The following is a 27,932-nucleotide window of genomic DNA, read 5'->3' as shown; positions in this document are numbered from 1 at the left end:
TTAGTGGTAGCTGTTCTGGACACAGGTCTAGAACACATGGAAGCTAACTGAAGGATCAGCCATTTGGTATTACAGATTCTGACTGAAGCACATATTCAAGGAATATAACAGGCAACAGACAAATTGAGCTACTGCTTTTTTTAAATGACTGACTAATCCTCGATCCCTTAGTATGTACGAGGCCAGATGCTTAGCCTTAATTCAACTGGATTACTTTTCTTAATTTTCACAATTTTACAAGTTAGACTTTTCCCTCTCTCAAATGAGAAAACAAAGACCCAACAGTGAAGGAACTTGCCATCATGACCAGTGAATATATTTTCCTGGAAGTTAAGCACACACCATGATAGGGAAGGCAGCTTAAGCATTCATCAGCACACATCATTAGAGGACCAATCACATGTACTTCTACCCTGAAAAGGAACGGGAAATAGAAGAGGAAGACTGTTTATGTTGGCAAACGACCGAGTCATCTAATGATTGCTGGGTTATGGAATGTGAACATTTGTTAGCTTTAGGGAGCATGCCCAACATTTTAACAAACGCTCTTAATCTCACAGTGTAATGAAAAATCAAATTAGGCTGTGTAAAGTGCTCAGCATAATCCTTGGAATACAGGAACTCCTGAATATTCTGCTTAAAATGGTAATAAAGGTATGACATTCAGTGAAGTCCAAACTCCATGATGGATTTAAACAGTTTGGTATTGCATGTTCATTTAGGTTGTTTGCATTGTTTTACATCATGTTACAATGAATGACTTTCTTTTATAGTTGTTTTATGTTGAAAGACTGTGTTTTGGTAAACCTGTGGAGTGCATTGGATTGAACTGGGCTCAATGAGGGGAGAGTAAGTGGAGGGACAAGCGTCTTTCTTGTGGTCCAGGGGATGGAGGTGTGAAGACAGGACAGGGGCTTACAGTCTCTAAGGGAGTAGTGTCTCCTAGATGACTGTAGGTTTGGGTGGGATGGAGGATGCAACAGTTGGGATGGGGCAACTAATATTTAGTCTCTTAGAAGAGAAACAGGGCAATTGGATGCACAATGTATAATCATCACCATTAAATGAAGAAGGAGAGAGAAATAACAGGTGCAAAGATTTTCTTTATTTATCCATTTCCCCCACCAATATTCGCATGATCAAAGCCAAGGAAGGGGTGGGGAGGGCACAAGAGGTGAGGGGCTGGAGGACTGCACTGCAGTGGGGGTTGGGTCCACCGAGGGCAGGGAAGCATCGAGGCTGGGCCTCAGGACCCGCTGATGGTGCTGGGTGAGTGTCTGGCTTTAACATTCATTACTATTAAAGCTCTTGACGAGTGGTGAGGTCAGGCCTTCATGTGTTATCTCACAGGTGTACACGTTGTTGCTTTTGTAAGTTGCAGTGCTCAGTGATAGAGTGCTGCTGAGGCTGTAGGTATTGTCTGAGTCGTTCTGTGGTGTGAGGCTCTCCAGGATGCCAGTGGTCTGGGTAACGCCACCCACCTTCCAGGTGACAGTGATTGTTTTGGGGTAGAATTTATCCGCTATGCAGACGATAGAGACTGTGTCGGTGTCCAGCATAGCCTTAGCTGGTGGGAAGATGGAGGCGACTGGTGCAACTGTGCTACCTGAGGAGGAAACAGAGGTTTGCGGCTCGAGTACCTGGGAGCTTCTCCCCAGGGGGCATAGGGAATGAACACAGAACAGTTAGGGGCAGACATACAGTCAGCAGCCAGTACAATTGTTGCAACAGGACCAGCAAGCAGATGTAGAATCTGGAGATTTGGAGTGTTGCCCTGGATCACACTACCCCTTCAGAATCCTCAGTAGTGTCTGAACTCTGTGGGAACCCAAACCAGGAGCCCCCTTTGGTGTGCTCCTCTCCTCTGTCATTCTTTCCCAGGAGGGGTCAACTGAAAGCTGGGCCACCTGCCCTGGAGGAAGTGATGCCCAGAGCTTCATTTCTGACCTTGAGCAGCTGCCAGATGGCCTCGTGGAAACCCCCACCTCAGTGGAGAATCAGGATCTTGGACAGGAGAGCAGAGTTAAATAGTAATCATAGTAAAAAGAATCAAGAATCTTTTCATGGGAAAAATCAACAGATAGCTGAACAGGATTTAACAAAGCTGACCATAAGGTTCATCCAGTAGTTCAATATAAGATACTTTTGTTTGATATTTCTCTTTAAATGTTATTAGTTCCCTTCTCTTAATTGTATAAAGTAGACTTGGCAGCTAAATGTGCTCTCCAGAGAAACTAAGCAGGAAAAAATGTTTTATGAAGAACCTCCACCTGGGTGAATGAATCCCTCATGGCTTTAAACTTTCCATCTAGTATTTAACATATTAAACAATTAACATATTTTAAATGCAAGGTTTTTGAAGATGTTTCATTATGCCTTTTGAATAAAGTCTAAAAGTATTTAAAGGTTTTTAATAGGACATAAAACATTTTAAAAAATAATTGAAAAGATTTGATGTCATCTTACAGGGTTCTAAATTAGTTTCAAAGGGCTTTGAAAGGCTCCTAAAATTGTCTTATTAAGCACTTGTGTTCTGAAATAAACAGCCTCAAGTATCCGGTTTGAAATCTGCTGAGGTGATCAACAGCAAGAGCAGTAAATCATTAAACTGTTTTAGAAGTTATGAAGATGAAATATCTAGATTCACATTTTTCTACAACAGACTTATTATATGAGAAAATACATGCATTGCTTTTATTAATCACATTCATACATGATTAGATATTTTATACAACTGTAATAGAATACTGCCCAGCCAACTAAATTGTTGAAATTAGCAATATGCTCCCGATTTGCTTTACATTTATCAGTCAGTAGTACCTCTTACTGGTAGTTAATATAAACTCTGTGCATTAACCAAGATTCAAGTGGCTGAATCATTGCTGTTAAACATGATTTTTTTTTGAGAGATTAGATTTTACCATAAATAAAGTTCTAAATATGCTCCTTTCTTTTGAAATGAGCTTTCATAATCAAATAAACATAGGAAGGCAATATTGGAATAGAACTGGAATTTTCATTTTTCACTCAATAAAAGAAAAGTTTTATGATCTGTATGGTCCCCTAAAGGGAAATTTCAGAACAGGATAAGATACTGAGCATAGATTTTGTTCCTGGAATTTTAAATAAATCACTCTTGGCCATGCTAGTTGAGGGTCCACCACATTCTCTTTACATTAGCACCATTATGTGTGTCACAGTGTGTCAAAAACATGGCCATGGCTCTAAAAACATGAACAGGCTCTGGCGGGGTTGCTGTGGCCTTTAGCGGCCAGGTACATGGCCACAGGAGTGTGATGGGTTGGCCATGCAAGTCATTCTGCCATGGAAAAGAACCACCACAAGATCTACAGATCATGCTAGCTGTGCCACAGCTGCCTTGGTGCTACAAGAATATTAATAAGTAACGAGGGAAATAAAAAAAAAACAACTTCTCTCCAAACCTGTAAAATACTTGGTATTTTCCTTCAAGCCCATGGGCATTAAACAATGCAATGACCTTCCTTAATTTAAGCAAACTTCTTTCAAATGAACTTTTTGGAGACACCTGTCTCTACATCATTGTGACTGGAGGCCATTTTGTAGTTTAATGTGAAAATTGGATTTTTTAGTAAGACACAACCTGTAACAGCCTTATTCCTACAGACCCACATCACTCATTTTAGGCTGTAACATTACATTGCCACCAAGTTCTCTAGCATGCAAAACAGATAACTGTTTTCTTACTTTTTGCTGATTTTTAAATGCAAGTTAGTGATCATTACAGCTGTCAAAAATCAATTAATTCCTCAGACAAAAGAGAGAAGGCAGATTAAGAAATACATTTCTTTCCTTTTCTATATCATACACAATGAGCCAGGCATAGTCACCTTTGTTGATTAAGCTCAATAAAAATGAATGTCTTTGTTCTTTAGAACACAAAGAGCTCCCCTTTTTAACTTCATTGATTTCTGTCCCTTTGAGTCATCTAGCGTAGAGCCATCTAATCTTTTGTCTCTGAATTCATCCAGCTTTCACACATATGACACATCTGAATCACACTCATTTATCCACTTTCATAAAATTCCTACTTCTGCCTCTGAAAGAGTCTGTCTGGGCAATGACAGCAAAATGTCAAACAGTACTAAGAGAGAAGGTACTTACGTTTCAGCTCCAGCTCTGTCCCTGGGCCAAAGGTGATCCACACAGAAATTAGCTTTACAACTTCACCCTCGGCAGAATCCTCCACCTGCTGTCTAGCTCACTAGATCGGCTGATAGAGAAGATCTGGCCACGGACAAGTTCTTTGCCTTGGTGAACAGATTATCTGCTCCCTTTTCATCCATTGTATTTCTTTTTTTAAATTGAAGAATTCTATTTTCTGCAGAACTGACCTCAACTCATATTCCCTTCACGAAAACCACAAAATTTCACAGCTCCGTAAGGAAAAGGGTTAGAAAAGTGCACTTACGTTTGAGCTCCAGCTTGGTCCCGGGGCCAAAAGGATACCACAGAGAGGACTCCATCATCCTCCCCTCCACCAAAACCTGCTCTGAGGCCAGTCATGCCAAACAGGCGGAGGCAGAGAAACTTCTGCTGTTTGTTCCCCTGTTCTGCTCACAACCCTCTCCACTTTGTCTGTTTTCTCAGCTTTTGATTATTTTTCTTCTACTTACTTTTGGGTCACCACGAATGATGACTCTCACCACACATCACAAACTCGCACAAATGATGCCGCGGGACTAAAACCTCACAGAAAATTGAGCAAAAAGGTACTTACATTTGAGTTCCACTCTGGCTCCCGGGCCAAACGTGAATCACAGTGAATTCCTTTAAGTTCTCCCTCTACAAAAACCTCCTGGGAAAGGCAACCAAGACCCACTGCCCCCGGAGAAATTAGTCTGACTCTAAGTCTCTAAGACTAGCCTCCTGAGGAACCATTTTCCCTCCCTGGCACCAAATCCTGGAACATGATTCATGACAAGCCTGACCTCCAGCAAACAAAGACACAAAATTGAACAAAACAACAAATCACGGAGACAGAGGCAGCGAAGAATGGGTTCAAAGGCCACTTACGTGTGATCTCCAGCCGGGTCCCGGGCCCGAAAGTAGTACACAATGTTTCCTCCTAACCTCCCTCCTTTACAAAAACTGAGTTTCCCTTTTTGAGCTTGGGTTCAAGCCCTGCCCAGAACATGTTAGGATGTACCCTAGGACATTTCTGAAGCTGGCAGACAAACTACTCTCCCTCCAGGACTGATTCTTGGTCTCAACAGAAAGACACAGTGCTTGCTCCTGTTTGCTGTGTGTCTGCCTGGAGGGTTCTTGACCCTGGTTCCTCACAAGAGTCAGGTTATAGGCCCCCACACAGAGCCTGAGATCACAAGACACAGACAACCAGAGAGGGAATTCTGGTTTGGGTTTACTCACGTTGGATTTCCAGCTTGGTCCCTGGTCCGAACGTCCGCCACAGTGACAGCTCTCGGTTGTCTCACTGCACAAAAACCCTTCTCAGGGAAGGGGAACGGAGCCCCACCCCACTGCAAGAGGAGTTACTGTCTTTCTGAACAGGTGTAGAAGCCCCAGGGCTTCCCAGATGCTGGCTGAGTGTTTGCTTCCTTTGGTGAGATCCTAGAAGACACAATATTGATGTGCCTATATTACTCTGGGTAGCCTGCTTTCTGCCATAGCCCACCACTGTTGAAGTGTTTTGTTATGTACGTATATATGTATGTACACATGTATGTATGTACACATGTATGTATGTATTTTTAAATGAATTCCAAAGAAGAATGAGTAAATTTGAAGTACTGCATGTGTAAACTTTCTGCTAGAGTTGGTTCAGAGCACTTGCAAAAGATAAACTTAGTGTAGTGAGGAATCTATCAGTGTTTTCCTATTAATGGTAAGAAATGACTTCTCACTTAAATCAATCTATGATGTGGTTTCAAAAAGACTAAGTGCATCTCACATTAGGACTCCCTCTAACTGACACAGAGTTCCAAATCTAGCTAGAATGGGACACCAAAATGAAGATAGACAGAATGGAAATGTGGTCTTGGTTGTCTGAGTTATTTTCACAGGTAAGGTGCAGTGCAGACCTTCTGGATCTGTCTTTGGAGAGTCATGGAATCCTGAGTTGTCCTGAGATTTCTAGGAAACTTCTTCAAGGACGTTGAATTCCTCATTTGGCTTTGAGTTCTGTTGCATTTATTTCAGTTTTGCTCCCCTCTTAACCTTCCACACCCACAACAGCTTCTATTCTCAGCTTCACATCCCTAAGCCCTATGCATTGTTAATGACCTCCAATATTTTAGAGACTTTTCTCTCTGAGTGGCACCTCCTTGAGTTAGCTAGTGAACAGTTTATTGTTCAAGATTCATCTAAAGAGTAAGCTATTGTCCAGTTATACCTGAGTGGGTGAGCTGCATTGGAGGAGCACAGAGACAGGTCTCTGCACCTAGAACCCCTGATTGCTGTGATCTGCCGTTCTTGCCCTGACCCTGTGAGACTGTTAGTTGCTGGATTTTTTTGTCCTGCATTTGGGTGATGTAGTCCAGCATCATCACTTTCCAAGTGAGAATGACAAATAAAAAGAGTCATTGAATACCAATCCCAGATCAGAGATGATAAATTATATTGTCTGTTTCAATAGAACATTTTACAGCAGAAATTATATGTGTAATTTCCCAGCTTAGGGCTAGTTTTCTGTGATTCTGTCCCTGGAAGCTTTGCTAGTTGCCTGGAATAGTGGAGTTGGGCAGTGTGTCTCACCAGAAGGCAAGGGAAGCAGAATGGATGATGCTGGAGATAGAGAGTAGGACAATGTTGACAAATGGAGTGGAAGAACTGGTGACCAGCAGAGTCACTATGGCCTAGTGAGAAAAGAAAGTGCTTGCACAAAGGTTGTCATGTATAGGACACTTACTAAGGGCTTAAGGTTTACTTGGGTCACCATGTGTAATGATTTCCTCAATTTCATGAGTTCAACCCTAGTATTTTTGAGGGTTCTGCAGGAGAGTCAACCTAAGTTCAGAGTGGCACAGAACTGATAAACAAAAGCTCTGCAATGTGATTAGAGCTCATGGACATAGCTAAGCTATGCCACAGATGAGAGTCTGGGTGTGCAGTCAGCTCATTGGATCATCAGGATGACAGAGTTCAGGGTGGAGGGAAGGGCAACGCTTCAGCCTGACTCACAGTTCAAAATGAATGGAAAATATCATGGTAGCATTGAAATGGTGAAAATGTGGTAAAATGGAAAAAAACCCTGAAATTATGAGTGGTAAAAGTTGTTTTTTTTAAATTAAACCAAATATAATAGTGCCTTATGAAGATGCACAAAGCACTAATAAGATAAAGCATCTGCCATTCACTCAGATGTTTTTATTGTTTGACTGGGGTAGTTGTCTAGTTTGTTCTATTCTTCTTCTGCTATAGCACCAAAGGAGCCGACATATTCTCCTCTCACAGCTTGGCCTGTGTCCACTGCTCTGCCTTTTTTTTTTTTTTTTTTACTAAGTATATGTTCTTTTAGATGAACCTAAGGACCTGGACCAGTTGTCCCAAGCCTTGCTGAATATCCCATCCCCGGGGTTCATGAACCTGGCACCCACCTCCCAGCTGGCCTCCAGGAGCTAGTGCAAAAGACCAAAGCCCCACTGGATCCCTTCCTAACACCCTCCCTCTAGGGCTGACAAATCCTGCACGCACCTCGCAGATGGGCCAAGAGACCTGGGCCAGGATTACTATATCAGTCAATAGACATTGGGAAGGTGGCTTCATCCTTGAATTGGAGAAACTGACAACATTTCAGAACTATCCAAACTGTTTGGACAGAACCATCCGAATGTGTACACACGAAGGCCCTGGGTTGATATGAGGTGGCAGCTCCTCTTCCCTGGGTACTGGGACGTTTGGAAAGTCACATGTGTCTTTCCCCTTTGTCTCTCCCCTTCTCCCAGAAACAACAAGAAGAAATAGCAAATTCAGAAACAATAAGTTCACCCAACTTTCCCTAAACCTTGATCCTTCCCACCCTGGTAAACCATGTCATTATTATAAACAATAAAATTTTTTAAAAAACAAATTAACAATAACAACAACAAAAAGAAAAGGCAGGCTTCTACATACATGGGGAGTGTTTGTACCAAAAAGCAAATTTACAAACGTGGTAAAGTATATGAAGAAATCAACACCTTTATCTAAGAGAGGAAGATATGACATGTAATAAACCATGACCTTTGCCTGTTGACTTTGCATTTACCTGTTACCTTTGTTACAATTAGAAACAATGGAGCCACAGGAGAAAGACACCTTCTTGGGAGTTTTGGATGAAGTAGCACCAACTTTGACGTCTCCCAAGGGTTCTCAGAATGTCATTTTTCAAAGGCCAGATACACATGCATGATGAAATGGGTATCTACGATCACAAAACTTAGGGAGAGAAGGACAGGGGTTTCTCTGGTTCTGCACAGGAGACACAGAGCAGGAGAGGTGGGCTGGACGTGGACTGTTAACGATGAGGTTAGACAAGGATGTTTGTTCCTGAGTATATTGGAGGCCTATTATGCAGAATGCAACTGGATGGCAACTAAAGCATATTCTTTCCTAGTAAGAGTGGTTCTCATAAGAACCATGATGGCAACAGGTGTTTTATTGATCACTCATGATGGTGATCAGTAGCCCTGGAGAAGTGGCTGAGATGTGAACCTATGTGTGTGTTCCAACCTGTGAAGGAGGGTATTTGAATGACATCCATGAGGCTCTGTGAGGGACTACTTTTACATCAAGTATCCCTAATGGGCAGAGACAAGACCAATTGACTGAGGAAAGGCAAACTTTCCTACCCTGGTGTGTGAGGCTGGGATTTCATGTGTAAGAGTGATGGGAACAGAAGTTCCTGAGGGAGGATTCCAGCAAACTCATATTGGAAGATATTACTCTCTTGACCTCCAGCCAATTACATTGTGCTAGTGGAAGAGAGAATGGATAAGGATGGAGTGAGAAAGAAAATACTAAAGAGAGAGAGAGAGAGAGAGAGAGAGAGAGAGAGAGAGAGAGAGAGAGACTGATAGAGAATGCATAGCTCTAAACCATCCTGAACACTGTGGATTTGTGATCTTAGCAGGGTTCCTCAGCTCTGTCACTTCATGAAATGCCTTTCTGGATGGGCCCCTGACACACTTGCTGAGCCTCTCAGGCTTCCATACCTGGCTCTGGAACACTTGTCTGATGTCCCTCTTCAAGCCCGGGTTCAGCAGGCCTTTCGTTTGTCTCCCAGTTCATCAGGCAGCTGTAGCAGAGTCCAAAACAGGAGATTGTTTTTGCTCTGGTTTGGTCCTCCTTAGGACCATGGCTCTGTCTTTTGTTTCTTTCTTTCTGTTTTCTTCATGGAAGCAGAGATCCCACAAGCAGATGGGTAGTTCTTGATCCACATCCAGCTGTGCTTAAGTTAGCACCTGGTTGATTGGTTTTCTGATTGGAGTAGCATGCATGGATATCCATCCTGGATCCCAGGGTGAAGGGCCATGGTAGGCCCCACTGGCTCACTGGGAAGAGGGAGACAGAAGGAGTCCCTTGAGGAAGAATTGGAGCTTTTGTGTTTGTTTCTTCTGTCTCTGGAGAAAGAGCTGTTGGCAGAAGCAAAATCCTCAGTTATGAGCACCTCCCATCCTGTTGTGGCTGGTTTTCAGAAGCATATGAAGGCTGTAGGTGCGTCATGGAGTGAAAGAGAGAACCACTAAGCAAGGGCTGGCTACCTTTCAGTGGGCTTAGCCATCAAGATTTGCATACTGAATGCTGTAGTTTCTGCTCATTTTGCATAATGAAGAACCTTGATGCTCTGCCCCTATCTGCCTGCTGGTCATCCAGCCTCAACCTTTTTCATCATGCAGAAGAGAAATCCATTGGGTTGACCACCTGAATGCAGTGGTGAAATCTTTGGACCAGGGAGTTTATTCCTCAGACAGGAGTCCTGCCTCCTCTACATTTGACTAGTCTGGGATTCATTCAGCCTTTCTCTCCTCTTTACTTCATCTTACCTACTATGGGTTGTTTCCTCTGAGCCCAAGCAGAAGAAAGAATCTCAGAATTGGTAGATATTTCCTGTCATCAGGGAGAAGCAAACAAAAAGCTGGAAGCAGAACTGGATCAGGCCAAAAAAAGTATTCAAGAATTGAAAGACACTATTAAGAGGCCAAATATAAGAGTTATGGGAGTCCCAGAAGGTGCAGAAAGAGAAATTGGTTTTGCAAATATATTTAATGAAATAATAATAATAATAATAATAATAATAATAATAATAATAATCTAGAGAAAGAATTAGGAAACAAGATCCAGGAGGGGCACAGAACTCCCAACAGGCTTGACCAAAAGAGATCTTCACCAAGACACATGATCATTAAGCACTCTCAATTGAACATAAGGAAAAGGTCCTAAAATGTGCACGTGAAAAAAATCAGTTGACATATAAAGGAATACCAATTAAACTCACAGGAGATCTCTCACAGGAAACTCTACAGGCAAGAAGAGAGTTTTCCAGATTCTAAAAGAAAAAAAAATGTCGGCCTAGGATAACATATTCAGCAAAGCTTTCTTTTGTCTTTGAAAATGAAATAAAATTCTTCCACAGTAAAGAAAAGCTATAAAAATTTGCCTCTTCCAAACCTGCCCTACAAATGATACTTCAAGATGTTCCCTTGACAGAGAAAAGGAATAGCACCTGCCAAAACCAAAGGCAAGTGTGAAGAACATCCCAGTAAAATGACAACAGAAGACTAACCCAATGAACAACCCATTACTAAAATGACAGGACCAAAGTACCACCCATACATATTAAACTCTGAATGTAAATGGCTTAAGCTTAATCAAACGTCATAGATTAGTAGACTGGATTAAAAAGACAAAGCTCATCTGGTTGTTGTCTAGAAGAGACACACTTCACCAACAAAAATCAGTGTAAACTATATTGCATGGGTTTTGATGTTTTCTGTTAGTTTCATCTCTTCAAAACACTTTCTTCTGATTAAATCATTCAGTGACTCATAGATCATACAGTGACATCATTTTCTGCAAGAAGGTTCTTGATTTTCATTTCTTCAGCTACACGTTAGGCATTTAGTAGCATGCTATTTAACTTCATGGTGTTAATTTCTTTTTTCTCCCTGATGTTGATTTTGTTTTGTGGCTTTTCATTTAAGGGGATGTATAGTAGCTGTGTAATGGAGACTGTCATATCTAGTAACATGTTATTTAACTTCATGGCATTGTAAATTTCTATTTTTCTTTCTTTTGTTGATTTTGTGTTATGACTTTTCATTTGAGAGGATGTACAGTAGCTGTGAAATGGAGACTAACATATCCAGATGTGAGGATACAATGTAGTATGCATTTCTACTTCCAGACAAAGATGAACTTACAATGAAACTGTTTACTATATCTTGACAATAGGATGCTGGACTCTCTGCCATTGTCCATGCCCGCAATGATGGACATATGACTGTGTATGAAGAACTATATTTTAGTAATGATATAGAGTAACTAGGTGTGGGGGAGGGAATTGGGGCTGGGATAAGGGAAATACCAGGAGCCTATGGAACTGTATCATAAAATGATAATAATAATAAAATGTAAACAACAACAACAACAACAACAAAACTGAAGGCTAAATTTTCTTGTGGCCAACTCTCTACACCTACTGCTGGATGAAGATCTTAGGGGCCATGAGCATCTGGGCAAAATAAGGAGGCTGGAGGATGCTTGGCTGCTGTGAATCCTTCCAGACCTGGGATGCAGTTCCAAAGCAGTCCACGTGGGGGCTCTTGGTGGCTGTCCAGGGTGCTGAAGGACCTAATGAGGATCCAGAGATGCCAGATGACTGAAACCATTGACAGAGCTCTCACAGATCCACTCCTTTTCTATCTTGATTTCTATCATTTTCCTTTATATACATATAAAGAATATATATATATATATGTTAAGGAAAATACATATTAAGGAAAAATATATATACTTGAAATGTAGAGATTCAGCAAGGCTGGGTGAGGCAGAGAGAGAGAGAGGCAGAAAGTGATTGGGAGAAGCAGAGGGGAAGGAGAGAGAGACAGCTCCCTTTCACTGATTCACTCATCTGATGGGCATTTACATGAATTGTGCATGGAGAAAAACCTGGAGCCTGTTGTTTCTTCCTAGTCTCCCATTTTATTAATTACAGAACAAGGTATTATAAATGAAGCGATTAATAAATCCTGTTGCACTTAGATTACTCTAACAAGAGTAGGCATGTGAAAAACAATGATGAAAACTGTTCTGAGTAATCCAAATGATTTCATGATTTCTGTCAGTGAAGTCCTTTAACTTCTACCTCCGCGAAACAGTAAAATCTGTGTTTTCTTGTGACATTCCCCTTCCAGAATTCAACAGTTTCAGGTTAACATAATGCTCATGCAGGGCTTCCAGCCATTAGCAATGACCTGTGGCCAACCTTCACCAAGAATTTTTGTTCCTGGATTGGCAAGCACAGGTGTAATGAGATTTCACAGGATGAAAAAAATTTTTTTTACATCAACTCCCATAAAGGTGAACATTTGAAAATCTCTACATGGGGAAAGTTGACTTAGGCAGGGAGGTTCGAGGGAAAGGAGCTGGGGTCAGCAGCACCTATCTGTAGCCTTGCAGCCTGCACTACAGCCCACTTGCATCACTTCAGTCTACCCCACCAACCCCTCAACTCCTTCCATTCCACAGAAAACTGCAGTTTCTGTATTGTCACTGCTGAAGACTGGAGCAGGCTTCAAGAGGCCGGCATGGTTGTCAGCTTCATTACCCACTGACTTACTGTGGCTGAAATTCTTGATTCTATCAGGCTCCAGATGCCATAACAACTCTGAGATTTATTTAATTATTTATTTTTAGTGTTTATTTTTTTCTTTTTACTACCTGTGAGATATTATAGAAGGGCAAGGAAATAGGCTGCATTCAAGTCCTAATTCAAACTCAAGCACCTCTAAAAAGGCAAACATTCCATGCCTCAGACATGTCTCCATATGCCTCCAGATGGACCCAAGCCTTACTGTGGACACTTCTGACACACCTGTGCTCCTTCCTGAGCGTGTACATCTGTCTCACCTGTCAGTAACCTTCACTTCCTGCTGAAGTTTACCTCCAGCTTGTGCTTGAATTCCTTCTTGCACTGGGGATGAGAGCTTGGAATCAGTGACCCCACAGGAAAGAAGCAGGAGGGAGAAGGAACCTGGACCATGGCAACCATACTAGCCCTGAGTGGCTCACCTCAGACTCCTGATCCTCAGAGAACAAACTCACCCCACTGTCTAATTAGGGCTCCCTACTTTGGGTTTAAACCACAGGCAGCTGAATGGCTACTGACCTGAACTAACTAAAATGAAGACAGACCTGCTTCCCAATATTGGCTGTTAGGGTTTTGCATTGATATCTGCAAGTGAATTTGGTCCATATCTTTCTTCTTCATTTTCTCCATTTTTGCTTCAAGATTATTTTAGCCCTGTGGCATAATTTATGTTTCTGAATAATGGTAGCTTTTATTTAAAAAGGATTTGATAAATCCTAGGCATATATTTATCTGGACCTGGAGTTTAATTTAAGCCGACAAACTGTAGAGACACTAGCCAGAAATTGTACACAGAGGCTGGGTAATGGATGACATTATGTCAACGACTGTTAATTCCTACAGGTACCACAGTGGACTGGGTTGGGGGTCACTTTTAGTAAGCCCTCATCAATTAGCAATGTATTAATGGATTGACTTAAATGTAACGCATATGAAATGAGTGGCTAGCACTTAACACAGGTAGTGGTAAGGCACTGCATATGAGGATATGTGGGTCCAGAGACCGGAACTCTGGCTTCTAATTACAGTCTCCTACTAAAGAATTGTTGGTGGAGTAACAATGAAACTCAATGCAAGTAGGAGATAGTCACAGGATGGAGAACAGGGAATCAGAGAGAATTTACATGTGGGCACTTGTGTTCAGCAGTTACAGCAAGGCAATGTTTCCTGTGAGGATGCCAGCCCACTGGTCCACCAAGAAAAGCTGCAGGTTACCATTCTGAGTCAAAGTGTAAAACACACAGTGTGTGAAGGTGGAAGTTTTTGGGCAGACAGGTGCCTCCTGCTCTGCCTCCTTGGCATCCTGGACTCTTCTCTAACTCTGGTTGACACAGCTCTGGTAACCTGCTGCACAGGAGGGCCGTCCTGTCACTGACTGTGCCCTCCCACTGAGCCCTTCCTTGTCTTCACTAAAGAAAGCTTTGCTTTGAGCTGCTACCACTTCAGGCCAGTTATTCAGGGACACCCCAGACAGACCTCTCCTGTCTGATAATAATGGCTCAAGTAGTGGGGTTTGGGCCACCCACGAGGGGGACCCATGTGGACTGCTTGCTACTGACATCTGCCCTGGGTATGGCCATTCTGGGAATTTGGAAAGTGTACTAAGGAATGGGATCTGTTTATCTCTGCATCTGGAATCAGGGAAAAAGAAAAAAAAATACAAAGGAACGAAAAGAAGAGGGGAGGAAAAGAAGCGGAAATCAGGAAGTGGTGGGATGGAGGAAAGAATTGAAATAAGATTGAGAAAATGTTCATTTGTGAAGCTGGTGTTCCTGTGCACTGTAAGTCTGTGTATGAGGTCAAACATTTTTGTGACAGTTACAAGTGAGAATTTTGACACAGTCTTCACTCCTGATGAGGATTCTGTGCTGAAGTTGGGCTGCAGTGAAGGAGTTCACCATCCACAGGCCCACGTGGGCCTAATGAGTTGTCAGCTCTATGTGGGAGCAAAAGCACTGTGGTTATAAGCTGGGTCAGATGTTATTACCTTTAAATAAAACATATTCAGTTAAATATGCATCACAGAAAAAAAACCCAGTACAAAATAGCCTCAAATTGCTGGCAAGAAGACAACTGACTTGTATAAGTCTTACAGAGAATTCAAGGTAGAAATATATATAGAGAGAAATAATATACATGCATGATACTTTCACACATATTTTTTTCATATTTTGGCATGACTTTCACAGGAATTTAGGACTTTTCTTTGGGAAAAGTGTATAATAGAGGTAGGGATTTGGAGTAGCTGTAAAAATGTTGCTTAAGATGCTCACAGCCCATTTTAGCATGTCTGGGTTTGTGTCCCAGCCTCGGCTGTCCATTTCAGAGTGCCTTGGTTTGCGTCCCGGCCCCGGATGTCCATTGCAGAGCTCCTGGGAAGCAGTAGGTGATGGATCCAGCAGTTGGGCCCCTGCCACACACATGGGAGGTAGGACTGAGTTCCTGGTTCCTTCCTTTGGCCTGGCAAGTCCCAGCAATTGTGGGTATCTGGAGCGTGAGCCAGTAAATGGGACTTCTCTGCATGTCTGTTTCTCTCCTTTAAAGTACATAAAAAGTTTAAGTTTATAACTGGATTGAGATTATTTTTGGAACAGGGAGGCTGACGAGCCGGACATAAACCTGGCCAGCAGAGGGTATTCATTCCTCATAAATAAAAGTTAAACTAACTTCCACCTGCCTACTATACATGAGACAGTGTTTAGACTATTTATTATTTTTGCTTTCAACCATCACACATGTCTTACTTTAAGATATATTTGCTTTATTTGAAAGTCAGAGTTACATAGAAAGAGAGGGAGAAACAGAGAGATGTTCTATTTGCTGGTTTACTCCCTAAATAGCCACAATGGCCAGAGCTGGACTAGTCAGAAGCTAGGAGTCAGGAGCTTCTTATGGGTCTCCCACATAGGTGCAGGGTCCCAAAGCTTTGGGTCATCCTCTGCTGCTCTCCCAGGCCATAGCAGGGAGCTGGATCAGCTGGGACTAGAACTGGCACTCATATGGGATGCTGGCATTACAGGTGAAAGATTAGTTTATTAGGTCACCATACCGATACCTGGACTATTTATTTACAGTCAGGCCTAAAAGGTTTTTTCTATTTGTAAGTAATGTAAACTTCACATTTGTAAACTGAAAAGTCATCGCTAAAACACTGTCTTGGCTCTGGGAGGTCGTTCTCTCTAGGTGCAGCTCCTACCTTGGAGGTCACTCCTGTCTCCTGTACTGGCTCCTTCTCATCCCTTTGTTGTCTGTGTCAGGTTGTCTGTTATGGGTCAGTCGGCCCTCTTCATCTGTTATACCCATTGTCTAGTGATCTCACCCTACATCCCAGGCCAGAGGACTCCCCTGAGCCTCAGAATTGCACCTGTCCATCTGCCTAAGGGACAATGGCATTTGGGGTCTAGCAACATTCCCAAAATCTCATGTGTCTGCTTTCTGCCCATCTTCTGAGATGGCTTTCCGGGTCTGGGATGATGTCATTCCTTATTTTCCAGCTGTTTGATTCCAAGAGCTGACATGAGCCCTTGCTTCCCTTTATATCAGTGGGATTTCCTTGTTCCAGCTTATGCTGTGGCCAGAGCCTGATCACCTTATGCACAGTCACATCTGAGACTATTGGGCAGGTGATCAAGAATGCAGGCATGTGCTGACCTGGATGTTAAGTTGAGGAGGGCAGCAGGTGGAAGGAGGTGTTTGTTTTGGAAAACAAAGACCAAGAAGAATGTGGTAGGCATCAAGTGACTCTTTAATGGAAGCCTTCAGGTTTTTTTTTCCTCCTATACTATATTGAGAGTGTTTGTGTGTATGGGGGTTACTTTAGGCTTATTTTTTCAGACTAAGGAACAAACTTATTTTAATGATATTTATTAAAATGTCCGGAGAATATGTGGAGTGCCATATTTTAATCCTAGAGCTATTAGGATGTAATCGTTTGGTCGTATACAGAAAGCTTAGAAACAGAATCCCTGTGGAGGGTGAACTTTAATTGGTCTTGGTGAGTCGTAATAGGTAAGCAGAACTCAATTTATGCATAAATCCCTCAGCCAATCACCATGTGAGAAGTTCCCTGAAGAGATAACCAATGTTTTTCCTGGTAGGCTTCCTGCATTTTGCAGGAAATCTGGAACCTGCCTTTTGTGCTTCACCCTGATTAATGATTCTCTTTCAGTTTACAACTGTCTGCAGTCTGTACCGCTATCTTGGAAAATCCATGTGTATTCCATCTTGAAAAGCATTGTTTCTTTTTTTTTTTTGACTTTTTTTTATTAATTATTATGCATTATGTGACATTTTCATAGGCTCTGGGAATCCCCCCACCCCTCCCCACGCCCCTCCCCCCTGGTGGATTCCTCCACCTTGGTGCAGTATTACAGTTCAAATTCAATCAAGATTCTTTCCTTGCAAACATATACCAAACATAGAGTCCAGCTACTTATTGTCCAGATGGGTTGAACAGTTTCTTGGGGAGACCTTTTCTGGTGAAAGGCATTGTTTCTTATGTCTGATCTTGGTAGGCAATTTGCTAGCAGGTTCCCTTAAAAACCAGATGTCAGGTGGATGCAGGATTTGTGATGGGCTTCATGCCCATGGTCTGGTCACCTGTGCTTGTGCTTTAGTGATACCCACCTCCTCCCTGGTGCCCATGTTCCTTGATACGGAGATGATGACTTCATGGCCTCATTCTAGTGATGCAGGCTCAGTGGGTGGTGCAAAGATTAAGATTTGAGATATAGAGCTACAAATCTGGGCCCAAGTCTATTGGAATCCAAGATCTTTCTCTGTCTTACTGTCACTAGTCTGACAAAGTGGAAAGTCATATGGTGGGGGTCAGGTGAGAGCTTGCACCTCCACCTTGACTCCAAAAGAATAGCAGAGGAATGAAGCATGTTGAGGGCATGACGTGGCTCTGCACCAAGCAGCAGGGCCCTCCTCAAAGTCAGTGGGTTCATCAACGGCTCTTTCCCCTGAGCTAACTCCTCACCTGTTCTCCATGTACCAGGTTCCAGTGATGGTCCACCTGAGCCCAGTGGTGGATACTGCAGCTCAGAGAAACTCACCAGGAGTCTCCCTTCTGGTTCCTTTGTCTTTGCAGAGAAATTTTCTAGGTGTGAAGTCATCTAAATGACCTTATGGATCCTAATCCAGGCACCTAAACATGAATTGAAACACTGATGATAGTTGCGTTTATATCATTTCACATCAACAGTCAGAACCTCAAGCTGATGTTCAGAGAATGACAGCAAATGGCAAAAAAAAAAAAAATGTATTACAGTGGCTCTCATGTCAAGAAATGGGCAGTGCATGTCAACTTTGCCATAAGAACCCTCTGCTTTCTTATGGTGCATTTATCTGCAGTAAAATACATCTTGTTATTCAGATTCTAGCAGTGTCTGTCAATACATCATGGCTCCTTTGCATACATATATCCCTCTTATTCTATTTTCAAAATAGAACAAATGATACAATAACAGACTCTCCGGAATATATAAGTGCTACTTAAAGCATTAGAACAATTTGAGAATAGGCTGAGTAATTCACATGTTTACACTGTAATATAATACAGCAATACCCTAACAGTGAGCTGCTTTCATGTAAAATGAAACAAAGTCATGAAATATAAGTAGATGATGTCATCTTGTCCTTGGGTGTATTTGGAGTTTTTCAAGTGCCCTTCATATGCCTCATGTCACATAATGTGTGTCAGAGAGGATCATGTTCTCTGCAGGTAAATTAGTGCAGCCCAAGGTGCATGGAGACACTTCCCCTCTGCTCACTTACGAGATGAGCTGAACTCTTCTGCTTTGCACAGCAATATCACTTCATCTGATGATTTGCATGTTTCCTGGGAATAGCCCACTGCCCTGTACACTTATGAGCAGGTGCTCACAACCTGTGCAGGAGTCAGTGCCACTCAGGACACAGCATGGACATGAGGGTCCCTGCTCAGCTCCTGGGCCTCCTGCTGCTCTGGCTCCTAGGTGAGGAAGGATAACAGCAGGAATTATCTCAGCAGGAACTGAACTCAACCAGAGTGGTCAGTGCTGACTGAGTCTTCCTGTCTCTTCTGTATGGACATGCTGATGAGAGTGGATATTTGTGTTTGTTTCTCTTCTCAGGTGCCAGATGTGCCTTGGTGGTGACCCAGACTCCAACCACGGTGTCTGCAAATGAGGGAGGCACAGTCACCATCAATTGCCAGTCAAGTCAGAGTGTTAGCAACAATTGGTTATCCTGGTATCAACAGAAACCAGGGCAGCCTCCAAAGCTCCTGATCTATGATGCATCCAAATTAGCATCTGGGGTCCCTGACAGATTCAAGGGCAGTGGATCTGGGAAATCATTCACTCTCACCTACTACTGCATAGGCAATTTTGATAGTAGTGCTAATACAGTGATACAAGCCTTAACAAAACCACCCAGTAATGCATAAGTGTGAGTTTGTGCTGCATCAGCTTCCTGTCCTGAGAATTGTATCTACTAAGAGTCATTCTTGGATGCAGTCAGTGGTCCATGGTTCCTAGAAGGTAGTAAGAAAGGCCCCTAGGAATCCTTTGTAGCTTCCCTCTCTTCCCTTATACTTGGTACCTGTAGCACTGATATGGCCATGTTTTTACTGGTTTAAAGGAAGAAGTGTTTGTGCCTGAGTCTCAATTTTACAACAGTCCTTCGGATTCATACAGTAAAAAGTAAACATTATGGATAGTTCAAACAGAATCATTAAACAGAGTTTATTAGAATCCAAGTTACAGACTTTAGTTTTAGAAATGTGGGGATCATAGATGATAATTGTAGAAACATGGGACCCTGTGCTTTCTCCGTATTCAATGCCAGGAGAATGAAAGAGTAGCACCTATTGAGAGTAGCTAAGACTAACCATGGAGTGTGGAGAAAAGATGTCATTACCCCGGGAAATGCGATTCTCTGCCTTGCAAAGGACCAGGGCAGATTCAAAGATGCAATTTATAGTTAAATCCAGCAAGGTCTCCTGATGCAAACTGTATAATGACTGCACAATTTCAAATCAATTTGTAAGCACAGTAACCTGTCACAAAATACGTGTGATTGTGAGCATGTAATTTTAAAACTGGAAGCATACTGGAGTACTTCAGAAAGTTCATGCAGAGTAGATTTCGTGGGTAATCTTATTTTGCTGCAAAGAAAAGTTGGAAATCATGCTTAAGCTGTTCATTATGTGGATTTCCTTCTAATTTTTTGAAGACCCATGTTAATATCATATCAGTATATGGAGTGTGTGAATATTAATGAGTAGAAAAGTTAGTGTCTGCATGTTGGTATCTCCAGTCTTTTGATGTGTTATGTAAATTTAAAGATCCTCTTGGTCCAGTAAATGCACACCACTTCTGTTATTTTCCTCAGGCCAAAGCCCCTTTCAAAAAAATATGTCACTGTATATGTGTGAATCACTGTGATACCATTCCTTTTGCCAATCACTTTATTTTTAACAATACTTTTGTGGTATCGTAGTGGTGGCATAGCAAGCTCTTCCTCCTAGCTGAGTTTTTATCCCAGCTGCTCCACCTCTGATCCTGCTTTGGCTACTGCACCCATATATGAGATCCAGAAGACGTTCCTGGCCCCCAACTTCAGATCAACCCATCTCTGGCCATTGTGCTCATTTGGGAAGTGAATCTGTAGGTGAAAAATGTCTTTAGCTCTCCCCCTCTCTCTGTAACTGATTCTGAAATGCAACAAATAAATATTTAAAAAACAGTTTTTTTTTTTACTTTCAAATATGCCTATACAAAGGGAACTCATTTCATTTATTTCATATAGATGTTTTGAGAGTATTGTGATCCTTTCCACTCTACCTGCCCATCCACCATCTGTCCTTTTGTTATTTTCCTTTTAATCTTTATGGTGACATACTTTGGATTTACTTTATATTTCAAGATTATCTTCCTCTAAATAAAATATTCAACAAGTGGAGAGTAGAAAATCGGCCGTTCCTCAGAAGGGTAGACCAGGACTACTGAGTCTCAAGTCCTCCCTAATCCCCCATTCACTACCAGACCTAAGGGGTAATGGCTCCCCCTGGAGGTCATTGGGGGAAATCATGTCAGCTTTCAATCTAGTAGAGCAGTCTGTATCCCAAATCAAGCAGAACATTCTCATAGATTTGCATCAATAACAGTATCATTGGCTGTAAACAAATAAGAGTATCACAGTATCTCTTAGATGTAGAATATCTTGAAAAACCAATTAGAACCCTTTATCTTTCAATTTTGTTGACAGCACAGATAATAAAGACAGCTCATGTGCTGCCTCTGCTCCCACTCTGCTCCATGTGAGGGACCTCCTCTGCAGCAATGCCATTGCAGGGGCCGGGGGCAGTGTGTGTCCTCATCCACCTAGTGCATCCTCCTGTGGCAGGCTGAGGGGAGGGGCAGAGGCAGGGGGAATGAATCAATGCAAACACCTGTGCTTCCTGGAAATGTATTGAGATGCAGGCTCATCAATGGTCTGAGATCCAAACTGTTCTCTCATTGAGGAACAGCTTTTAAAATTTCTCTTTTTGTATATGAAATCATCTGACCTGCAGGTCAGTGACAGGAATCAGTGCCCTAACTCCAGATGCCCCCCCCCCCAAAGGAACCCAGCTCAGCTTTCATTGTGTTTCATATTTATTTCTTGAGAAAATTTTCTTCCTTGCTGCTCCTCTTATTTTTTAAAAATATATTTATTAATGCTAAAGACCAAGCATTATAGAGATGTAAAGACAGAAGTTTATTTCTCAGATGACCGTGACAGCTGGAGCTGGGCCAGGACAAGCCAGACTGGACCCATCCCAGTCCCCAAGTGTGTGACAGAGGCCCACGTAGTTGGCTAACCATCTTCTGCTCTGGTAACATTATGATGATCCAGATCCGATCTCAGGTGCCAGATGTGCTATCCGGCTGATGCAGTCTCTACCCCTGTTGTCTGCAACTGTGGGAGGCACAGTCACCATCAATTGCCAAATAAGTCAGAGCATTGCAGCACTCTAAATCAGTATCAGCAGAAACCAGGGCAGCGTCCAAAGCAACTGATCTATCAGGCATCCACTTTAGGCGATGGGGTCCCTGACAGGTTCAAGGGCAGTAGATCTGGGACATCATTCACTCTCACCATCAGTGCTGTGCAGCCTGAAGATGTAGCCACTTATTACAGTTTCCAGTATAGCAGTTAACCTCTCACAGTAATAAAAACTCCACCATAGAACCCACCTAGAGGAGCAGAAGTGCATGTCTGAGCTGCCCTGACTGCTCTTCCTGGAGATTCTATCTGCCGAGAGTGGCTCTAAGCTACAGCAAGGCTTGACAGACCCTGGAAGGTTTGTAGAAGAGGCCATAGGGTCTCGTGTGAAGCCTCCGCTCCTTCCAACTCATTGATGCTTGCAGCACAGATAGGACTGTATCTATACTGATTTAAAGCAAAAAATTGAGGGTCCATGTGACAGCATCCTTTTAGATTCATGCTGCACACACATAAGCATTACAGATATTCTAGGCAGAAGTGGTTTAATACAGTTTCTTAGAATCTAAGCTGCACTTCTATCACACTTGGATAAGGGGATTGGAGACAGTGATTGAGTGTGCAACTGTGCCAAGGAAGGAACAGTCAGCTGACACTGTGGTCCTCAGTCATGGAGCTGATGCTGTCAGCTGCCTGCAGCACTTACAGGAGGTTCCCCAGTCCTCATATTGTCCATGGGTCAGCCTGAAGGTGAAGAATGGTACAGAGTTCTCTTCTCCTGACCTTCACATCTCAGCGTACTTGGGTTGTTTGTCCTATGACTCATCGTAATGAAGTGTGGAAATTTGGGATATTAACACAGATGATGTTTATTTATTTGAAATTTATTTATTTATGAACATTTATCATAAATAAATAAATATGGGATTTTCTTTCCCTGCCTCCCCAAATCCCAAACCCCACTGATTTTCTCTATATTATTGCAATAGTTTGTCCTTCAAAAACAGGCACAAGTCCATTATTTTTCTACTTATGTACTTCCTGACATTGTAGGTATGGACAATGGTAGAGAGTCCAGCATCCTATTGCTAAAATATGTGTTACAGTTTCATTGGGAATCCATCTTTGATTTGGAAGTAGAGATCTTCACGTCTTGATATGATATTCTTGATTGAACTGTTCCTCGAGATTTTATATGTACATGCATGTTTACCAATATGTATTGATTTTGTATTTTTGCGTATACATCAGAAAGAACACATGTCTTTGGGCACAGAGTTGTATCCTAGTGGCTAAAGTCCTCGTCTTCCATGCGAGGGGATCCCATACAGGTGCTGGTTCGTATCCTAGCTGCGCCACTTACCTTCCAGCTCCCTGCTTGTGGCCTGGGAAGGCAGTCAAGGATGAGCCAAAGCCTTAGGACCCTGTATCCTTATGAGAGACTCAGAAGAAGCTCCTGGATCCTGGCTTCAGATTGGCTCAGCTTAGCAGGTGCAGCCACTTGGTGACTAAACCAGCGGATGGAAGATCTTTATCTCTCCTTTCTTTAAATTTGACTTTCCAACAAAAATAAATAAATCTTTAAACACTACTTAAAAATGTTATTGTACTTGAGAGTCAACATTACAGAGAGAAGCGTCAGAGAGATTTCACTGTCACCACCATCAGCCTCCTGCTGAGAACAAGAGCAGCATGAGAGCGGTCCTCAATCAGGGATTCAGCCTCCAACACAAATCTCCTCTTGAGGCCATGGGTGAGTGAGCTCCTACTGTCGCAGCTGCTTCCTTCCTGCCCTACTTTGCCCCTCCCTTGTTTGTAGAGCAGACCCCATCTCCTGTTTCATTGTGGGGAATGTACAAGTGCCCAGGCAGAACTGAGTGGAGCAGTCTGTCCTGGGTCCTTTGCATGAGGAAGCCAGGTCATGAAGACCCTGTAAGAGACTGTCATGAGCCTTTCCATCTTCATTCAGAGCTTTGGCCTCTCAGGGTCTCAGTTGTCTGTAAGATGGGCTTAAGCACTGAATCAATGACAGCCTCACTTGCCTCTTATGGAGAAGAATTCAGGGATGGGGCAGCTGCCTCTCCCCTGTGTTGCTGACACTGAGCCTTCCCATTTCCTTCGTTGACTGACTCACCTGCTTCTCTCTCTCCCCTCCTCCCTTCCTCCCTCTCTCCCTCTGGGAGCATCACCAGATTTAATCCTCAGTACTGGGTTTCCAAGCACTTCTTCACTTACTCATCTGCCCTCCAATCAGTCTCTTCTTCTCCCCTTCTCTGATTTGACTCTGCATGTTTTAACTGGTGCTCTTGGTTTCAGAAATGGAAACAAAGCTGAGGATCCTGGGAATGTTGCTTTAAATGTGAAATGACTATTGGCAGTTTGATTACCTAAAGATTTTACTCTGAAGATTATTATGAATTATTCAGCTGAAAGTAATATAATGTAATATAATATAACATAATATAGTATAATATAATCATTCTTGTAATAGAAAGGTCAGCTAGGTCAGAGAGGAGGTGTGACACTGGAGAAGGTTGTTGGAGTGGGAGATGGAGGGGACCTCAGAGCAGGACACATGGGGCATCCTGAAGCTGCAAGAACAGGGACTTGGATCCTCCCCTCTGGAGCTGCCAGAAGGAGCACAGCCCTGCGTCCTGAACTGGCCCTGTCAGAGGCCTCCTAGATTCCATCCCAGCATGACCTCTGACCTTCTGATCTGGGATGACAGCACAGAGTGCAGATTGGCATCAAAAAAGTGCAATAATATATAAATAATATTTTTCAGCTGATATAAATAATTTGTTACCTCCCCCATTAATTGTCTTAACTATGAGATACTCAAATGTCACTTTGTTCTCATTTGGTGTCAGTTTGGCAGAATTAGAAAACAGTTGATTATAAGATGGGAACACAAATTCCTCTCAGAGGGAAAATCCCTTCAGTGAATTATCTTAGTGACCTCTTATTAACCAGGGGTGTGAAAGCCTAGGGCCCAGCTAACAGAGTGTGTGTGGAGGAAGAGGTTCTGATTTGTTTGCTTGTCTGCTTCCATATTAGGAGGAGAAAATCAGATTAGAGAATACGAGAGGACAGAGCTGAGTCCAAGAGATTAGAATGGACAGAGCAGATGAGAAAGACTCAGGGACGCGAGACACTGCTTTCCTCACAAATCTGAAATGTTATTACCTGTTGTCTGTGACAGCTTTGAGACAGTTGTATGTGGCAGGAATAATACAGAGAGGCCTGGTTGAAGATCTGGATCAACATGGATTCAAGTAGGTCAGTGTGAACCCTGGATTTCATATCACCCTGGTTTTTGTGCCCTGTCTCTAATATGGAGACTCAAATATGCAGTCAAAATGGACATGTGGAGAAAAATATTTAAACATATATTGACCTGTGTTAAAATTCAAGACCTCCACAAGAGTGCAAAGTATGTCTTGGGGGAAATAACCCACATGCCATAAGATTTGAATGTCAGAAGACAAATTCTGTATCATTGATACAGAGTAATGAAGAATTTGGGAACCACCAGCCACGGAGCTGAGGATTACAGACATAACAGCCTGGTTAGAGCATTCAGGGAGAGCAAGGATGCTATGTTGCTACTATCACTGTGTCTGATCCACATATTCCTAAAACATTGAAGTATAACTTAGATTCTTCATAATACTAAACTTTAAATGTATGAATCCAAAAAATGTTGTAACATTGAGATCTCAGGCACATCTTCCCTTTAATTCAGAAAAAACATGGACATATCAGTGCTGCAGGTGTTAAGTAGAAGAAAAGAACAGGAGGTTACAAAAGGAGTTCTGGGGACCTTCCTAACTACCTTCCAAGGACCATGGCAGACTTACGGCATCGCAGAATGACTCTTATGAGATGAAACTAACAGAAAACATCAAAAACCATGCAATGTAGTTTCTGCTGATTTTTGTTGGTGAAATGTGTCTCTTCTAGGCAACAAATAGATGGGTTTTGTTTTTTTAATCCAGTGTACTAATCTATGATGTTTGATTGAGCTTAAACCATTTACATTCAGGGCTAATATGTATGGGTGGTACTTAGGTCCTGTCATTTTAGGAACAGGTTGTTCATTGATTTAGTTAGTTTCATCTCTTCAAAACACTTTCTTCTGATTAAATTCTTCAGTGACTCATAGATCATACAGTAGCATCATTTTCTTCAAGAAGGTTCTTGATTTTTCATTTCTTCAGCTACACGTTAGTCATTTAGTAGCATGTTATTTAACTTCTTGTTAATTTCTTTTTTCTCCCTGATGTTGATTTTGTTTTGTGACTTTTCATTTAAGGGGATGTATAGCAGCTATGTAATGGAGATTGTCATATCTAGTAACATGTTATTTAACTTTTGGCATTGTAAATTTCTATTTTTTTCCCTATAGTTGATTTTGTATTTTGACTTTTCATTTGAGAGGATGTACAGTAGCTGTGAAAAGGAGACTAACATATCCAGATGTGAGGATACAATGAAGTATGCATCTCTACTTCCAGACAAAGATGGAGTTACAATGAAACTGTTTACTATATCTGGACAATAGGATGCTGGACTCTGACTCTCTGCCATTGTCCACGCCTGCAATGATGGACATATGACTGTATATGAAGAACTATACTTTAGTAATGATATAGAGGAATTAGGTGGGTGGGGGAGGGAATTGGGGCTGGGATAAGGGAAATACCAGGAGCCTATGGGACTGTATCATAAAAAAGAATAAATAAATAAATCCTGGTTCATACAAAAAAAAAATGACTCTTACGAGACAGAGGCCCCAGAAGAGCAGCTGGGGCAACCCACACTCACACTTCTGCTTTCCTGGGTGGTTTTTGTTCAAGCTTGTATCATTATGTAAATATAACCACTATAACCTCCTTGACAGTAGTAGGTTCCTGCATCCTCAGCCTGCACCGGGCTGATGGTGAGAGTGAATGATGTCCCAGATCCACTGCCCTTGAACCTGTCAGGGACCCCAGACTCTAAAGTGGATGCCTGATAGATCAGTTGCTTTGGACGCTGCCCTGGTTTCTGTTGATACCAGGCTAGATTATTGTTGCTAGCAACACTCTGACTTGACTGGCAACTGATGGTGACTGTGCCTCCCTCATTTGCAGACACCTTGGATGGAGTCTGGGTCACCACTTGGGCAGCACATCTGGCACCTGAGAAGAGAAACACAAACACAAACATCCACTCCCATCATCATGTTCATACAGCAGAGACAGGAAGATTCAATCAGCACTGACCACAGAGCCGACACAATTCCTGCTGTTTTCCTTCCTCACCTAGGAGCCAGAGCAGCAGGAGGCCCAGGAGCTGAGCAGGGGCCCTCATGTCCATGCTGTGTCCTGACAGGCACTGACTCCTGCACAGGCTGTGAGCACCTGCTTATAAATGTACAGGGTAGTGGGCTGAACCCAGTGACAAGCAAATCATCAGATGAAGTGATATTGCTGTGCAAAGCAGAAGAGCCCAGCTCATCTCGTAAGTGAGCAGAGGTGAAATGTCTCCAGACATTCAGATCACACCAGTGCTGCACTAATTTACCTGCAGAAAACATGACCCTCTGTGACACACATTATGGAGCTTGAGGCATTTTAGGATCACTTGACAAATTCTAAATAAACCGAAGGACAAGAATGTGTCATCCATTTGTATTTTGTGCTCTTTTTTTCATTCTATAGGAAATCTAATTTTTGATGGAGAATGTGCAGTACCATTTTGTAGAGTAATGGTATCAATCCCTCTGCCTGACTTCACATTCTTCTCATGGCTTACTAATTTTGTTATACGTTTCTGTGAGACTGAAATTATTTTATTTACTATATTTAAAAAAGAGGAAGAGAGGGATTCATACATTTTGGAGCCAATGTGAAATCATGCTCAGACACTGTTAGAGTCTGAATAGTAAGGAGCAGTTTACTGTGGAGAGATGCAGCATGACATGGTAGTGGGCTGTTATGCTCTGAGTATAAATGGGCTACATCTTTCTTGACATGAGTGTCTTTGCAATAGCAGTTTCTGCCGTTGGCTGTCATTTCCTGAACTTCATCAGCCTGAAACTCTAACTACTGATGTGAAAATCAATGAA

The 27,932-nt window shown here is 42.3% G+C and overlaps 1 protein-coding gene and 1 gene segment (V, D, J or C); one reads left to right on the top strand and one right to left on the bottom strand.

Annotated features, from left to right (window-relative positions):
- Positions 1–27,932, top strand: part of LOC131481056 (immunoglobulin kappa variable 1D-13-like) — a 119,957-nt gene that overhangs the window by 77,483 nt on the left and 14,542 nt on the right.
- LOC131480981 (immunoglobulin kappa light chain-like) lies at positions 1,084–27,196 on the bottom strand. Of its 3 annotated transcripts, XM_058667646.1 has the most exons (4): positions 27,127–27,196; positions 26,704–27,003; positions 5,410–5,460; positions 1,084–1,606 (listed from the first exon to the last, which is right to left on the bottom strand). In XM_058667646.1, exons 1-4 carry the CDS (start codon positions 27,179–27,181, stop codon positions 1,284–1,286), a joined length of 729 nt encoding a protein of 242 aa, XP_058523629.1. In that variant the 5' UTR covers positions 27,182–27,196; the 3' UTR covers positions 1,084–1,283. The 3 variants fall into 3 exon arrangements, 1 of the variants encoding a protein (XP_058523629.1); XR_009245936.1 differs by lacking the exons at positions 26,704–27,003; positions 27,127–27,196 and adding an exon at positions 9,192–9,716 and having other exon boundaries at positions 1,467–1,606; positions 5,410–5,610; XR_009245935.1 differs by lacking the exons at positions 5,410–5,460; positions 26,704–27,003; positions 27,127–27,196 and adding an exon at positions 5,056–5,402 and having other exon boundaries at positions 1,467–1,606.

The sequence above is a fragment of the Ochotona princeps genome, chromosome 8 (assembly GCF_030435755.1).
Source record: "Ochotona princeps isolate mOchPri1 chromosome 8, mOchPri1.hap1, whole genome shotgun sequence".
Classification (NCBI taxonomy): domain Eukaryota; kingdom Metazoa; phylum Chordata; class Mammalia; order Lagomorpha; family Ochotonidae; genus Ochotona; species Ochotona princeps.
The sequence above is the reverse complement of the archived record's forward strand: the minus strand, read 5'-3'. Positions and strand labels throughout refer to the sequence as shown.

Excerpts from the sequence above, each read along its gene's own strand:
- LOC131480981 (XM_058667646.1), bottom strand. The coding sequence starts at position 27,181 with ATGGACATGAGGGCCCCTGCTCAGCTCCTGGGCCTCCTGCTGCTCTGG. Across the intron at positions 27,004-27,126 it reads CCTGCTGCTCTGGCTCCTAG|GTGCCAGATGTGCTGCCCAA; the intron begins GTGAGGAAGGAA and ends TTCTCTTCTCAG. Across the intron at positions 5,461-26,703 it reads CTGTCAAGGAGGTTATAGTG|AGCTGTCACTGTGGCGGACG; the intron begins GTTATATTTACA and ends GAGACAACCGAG.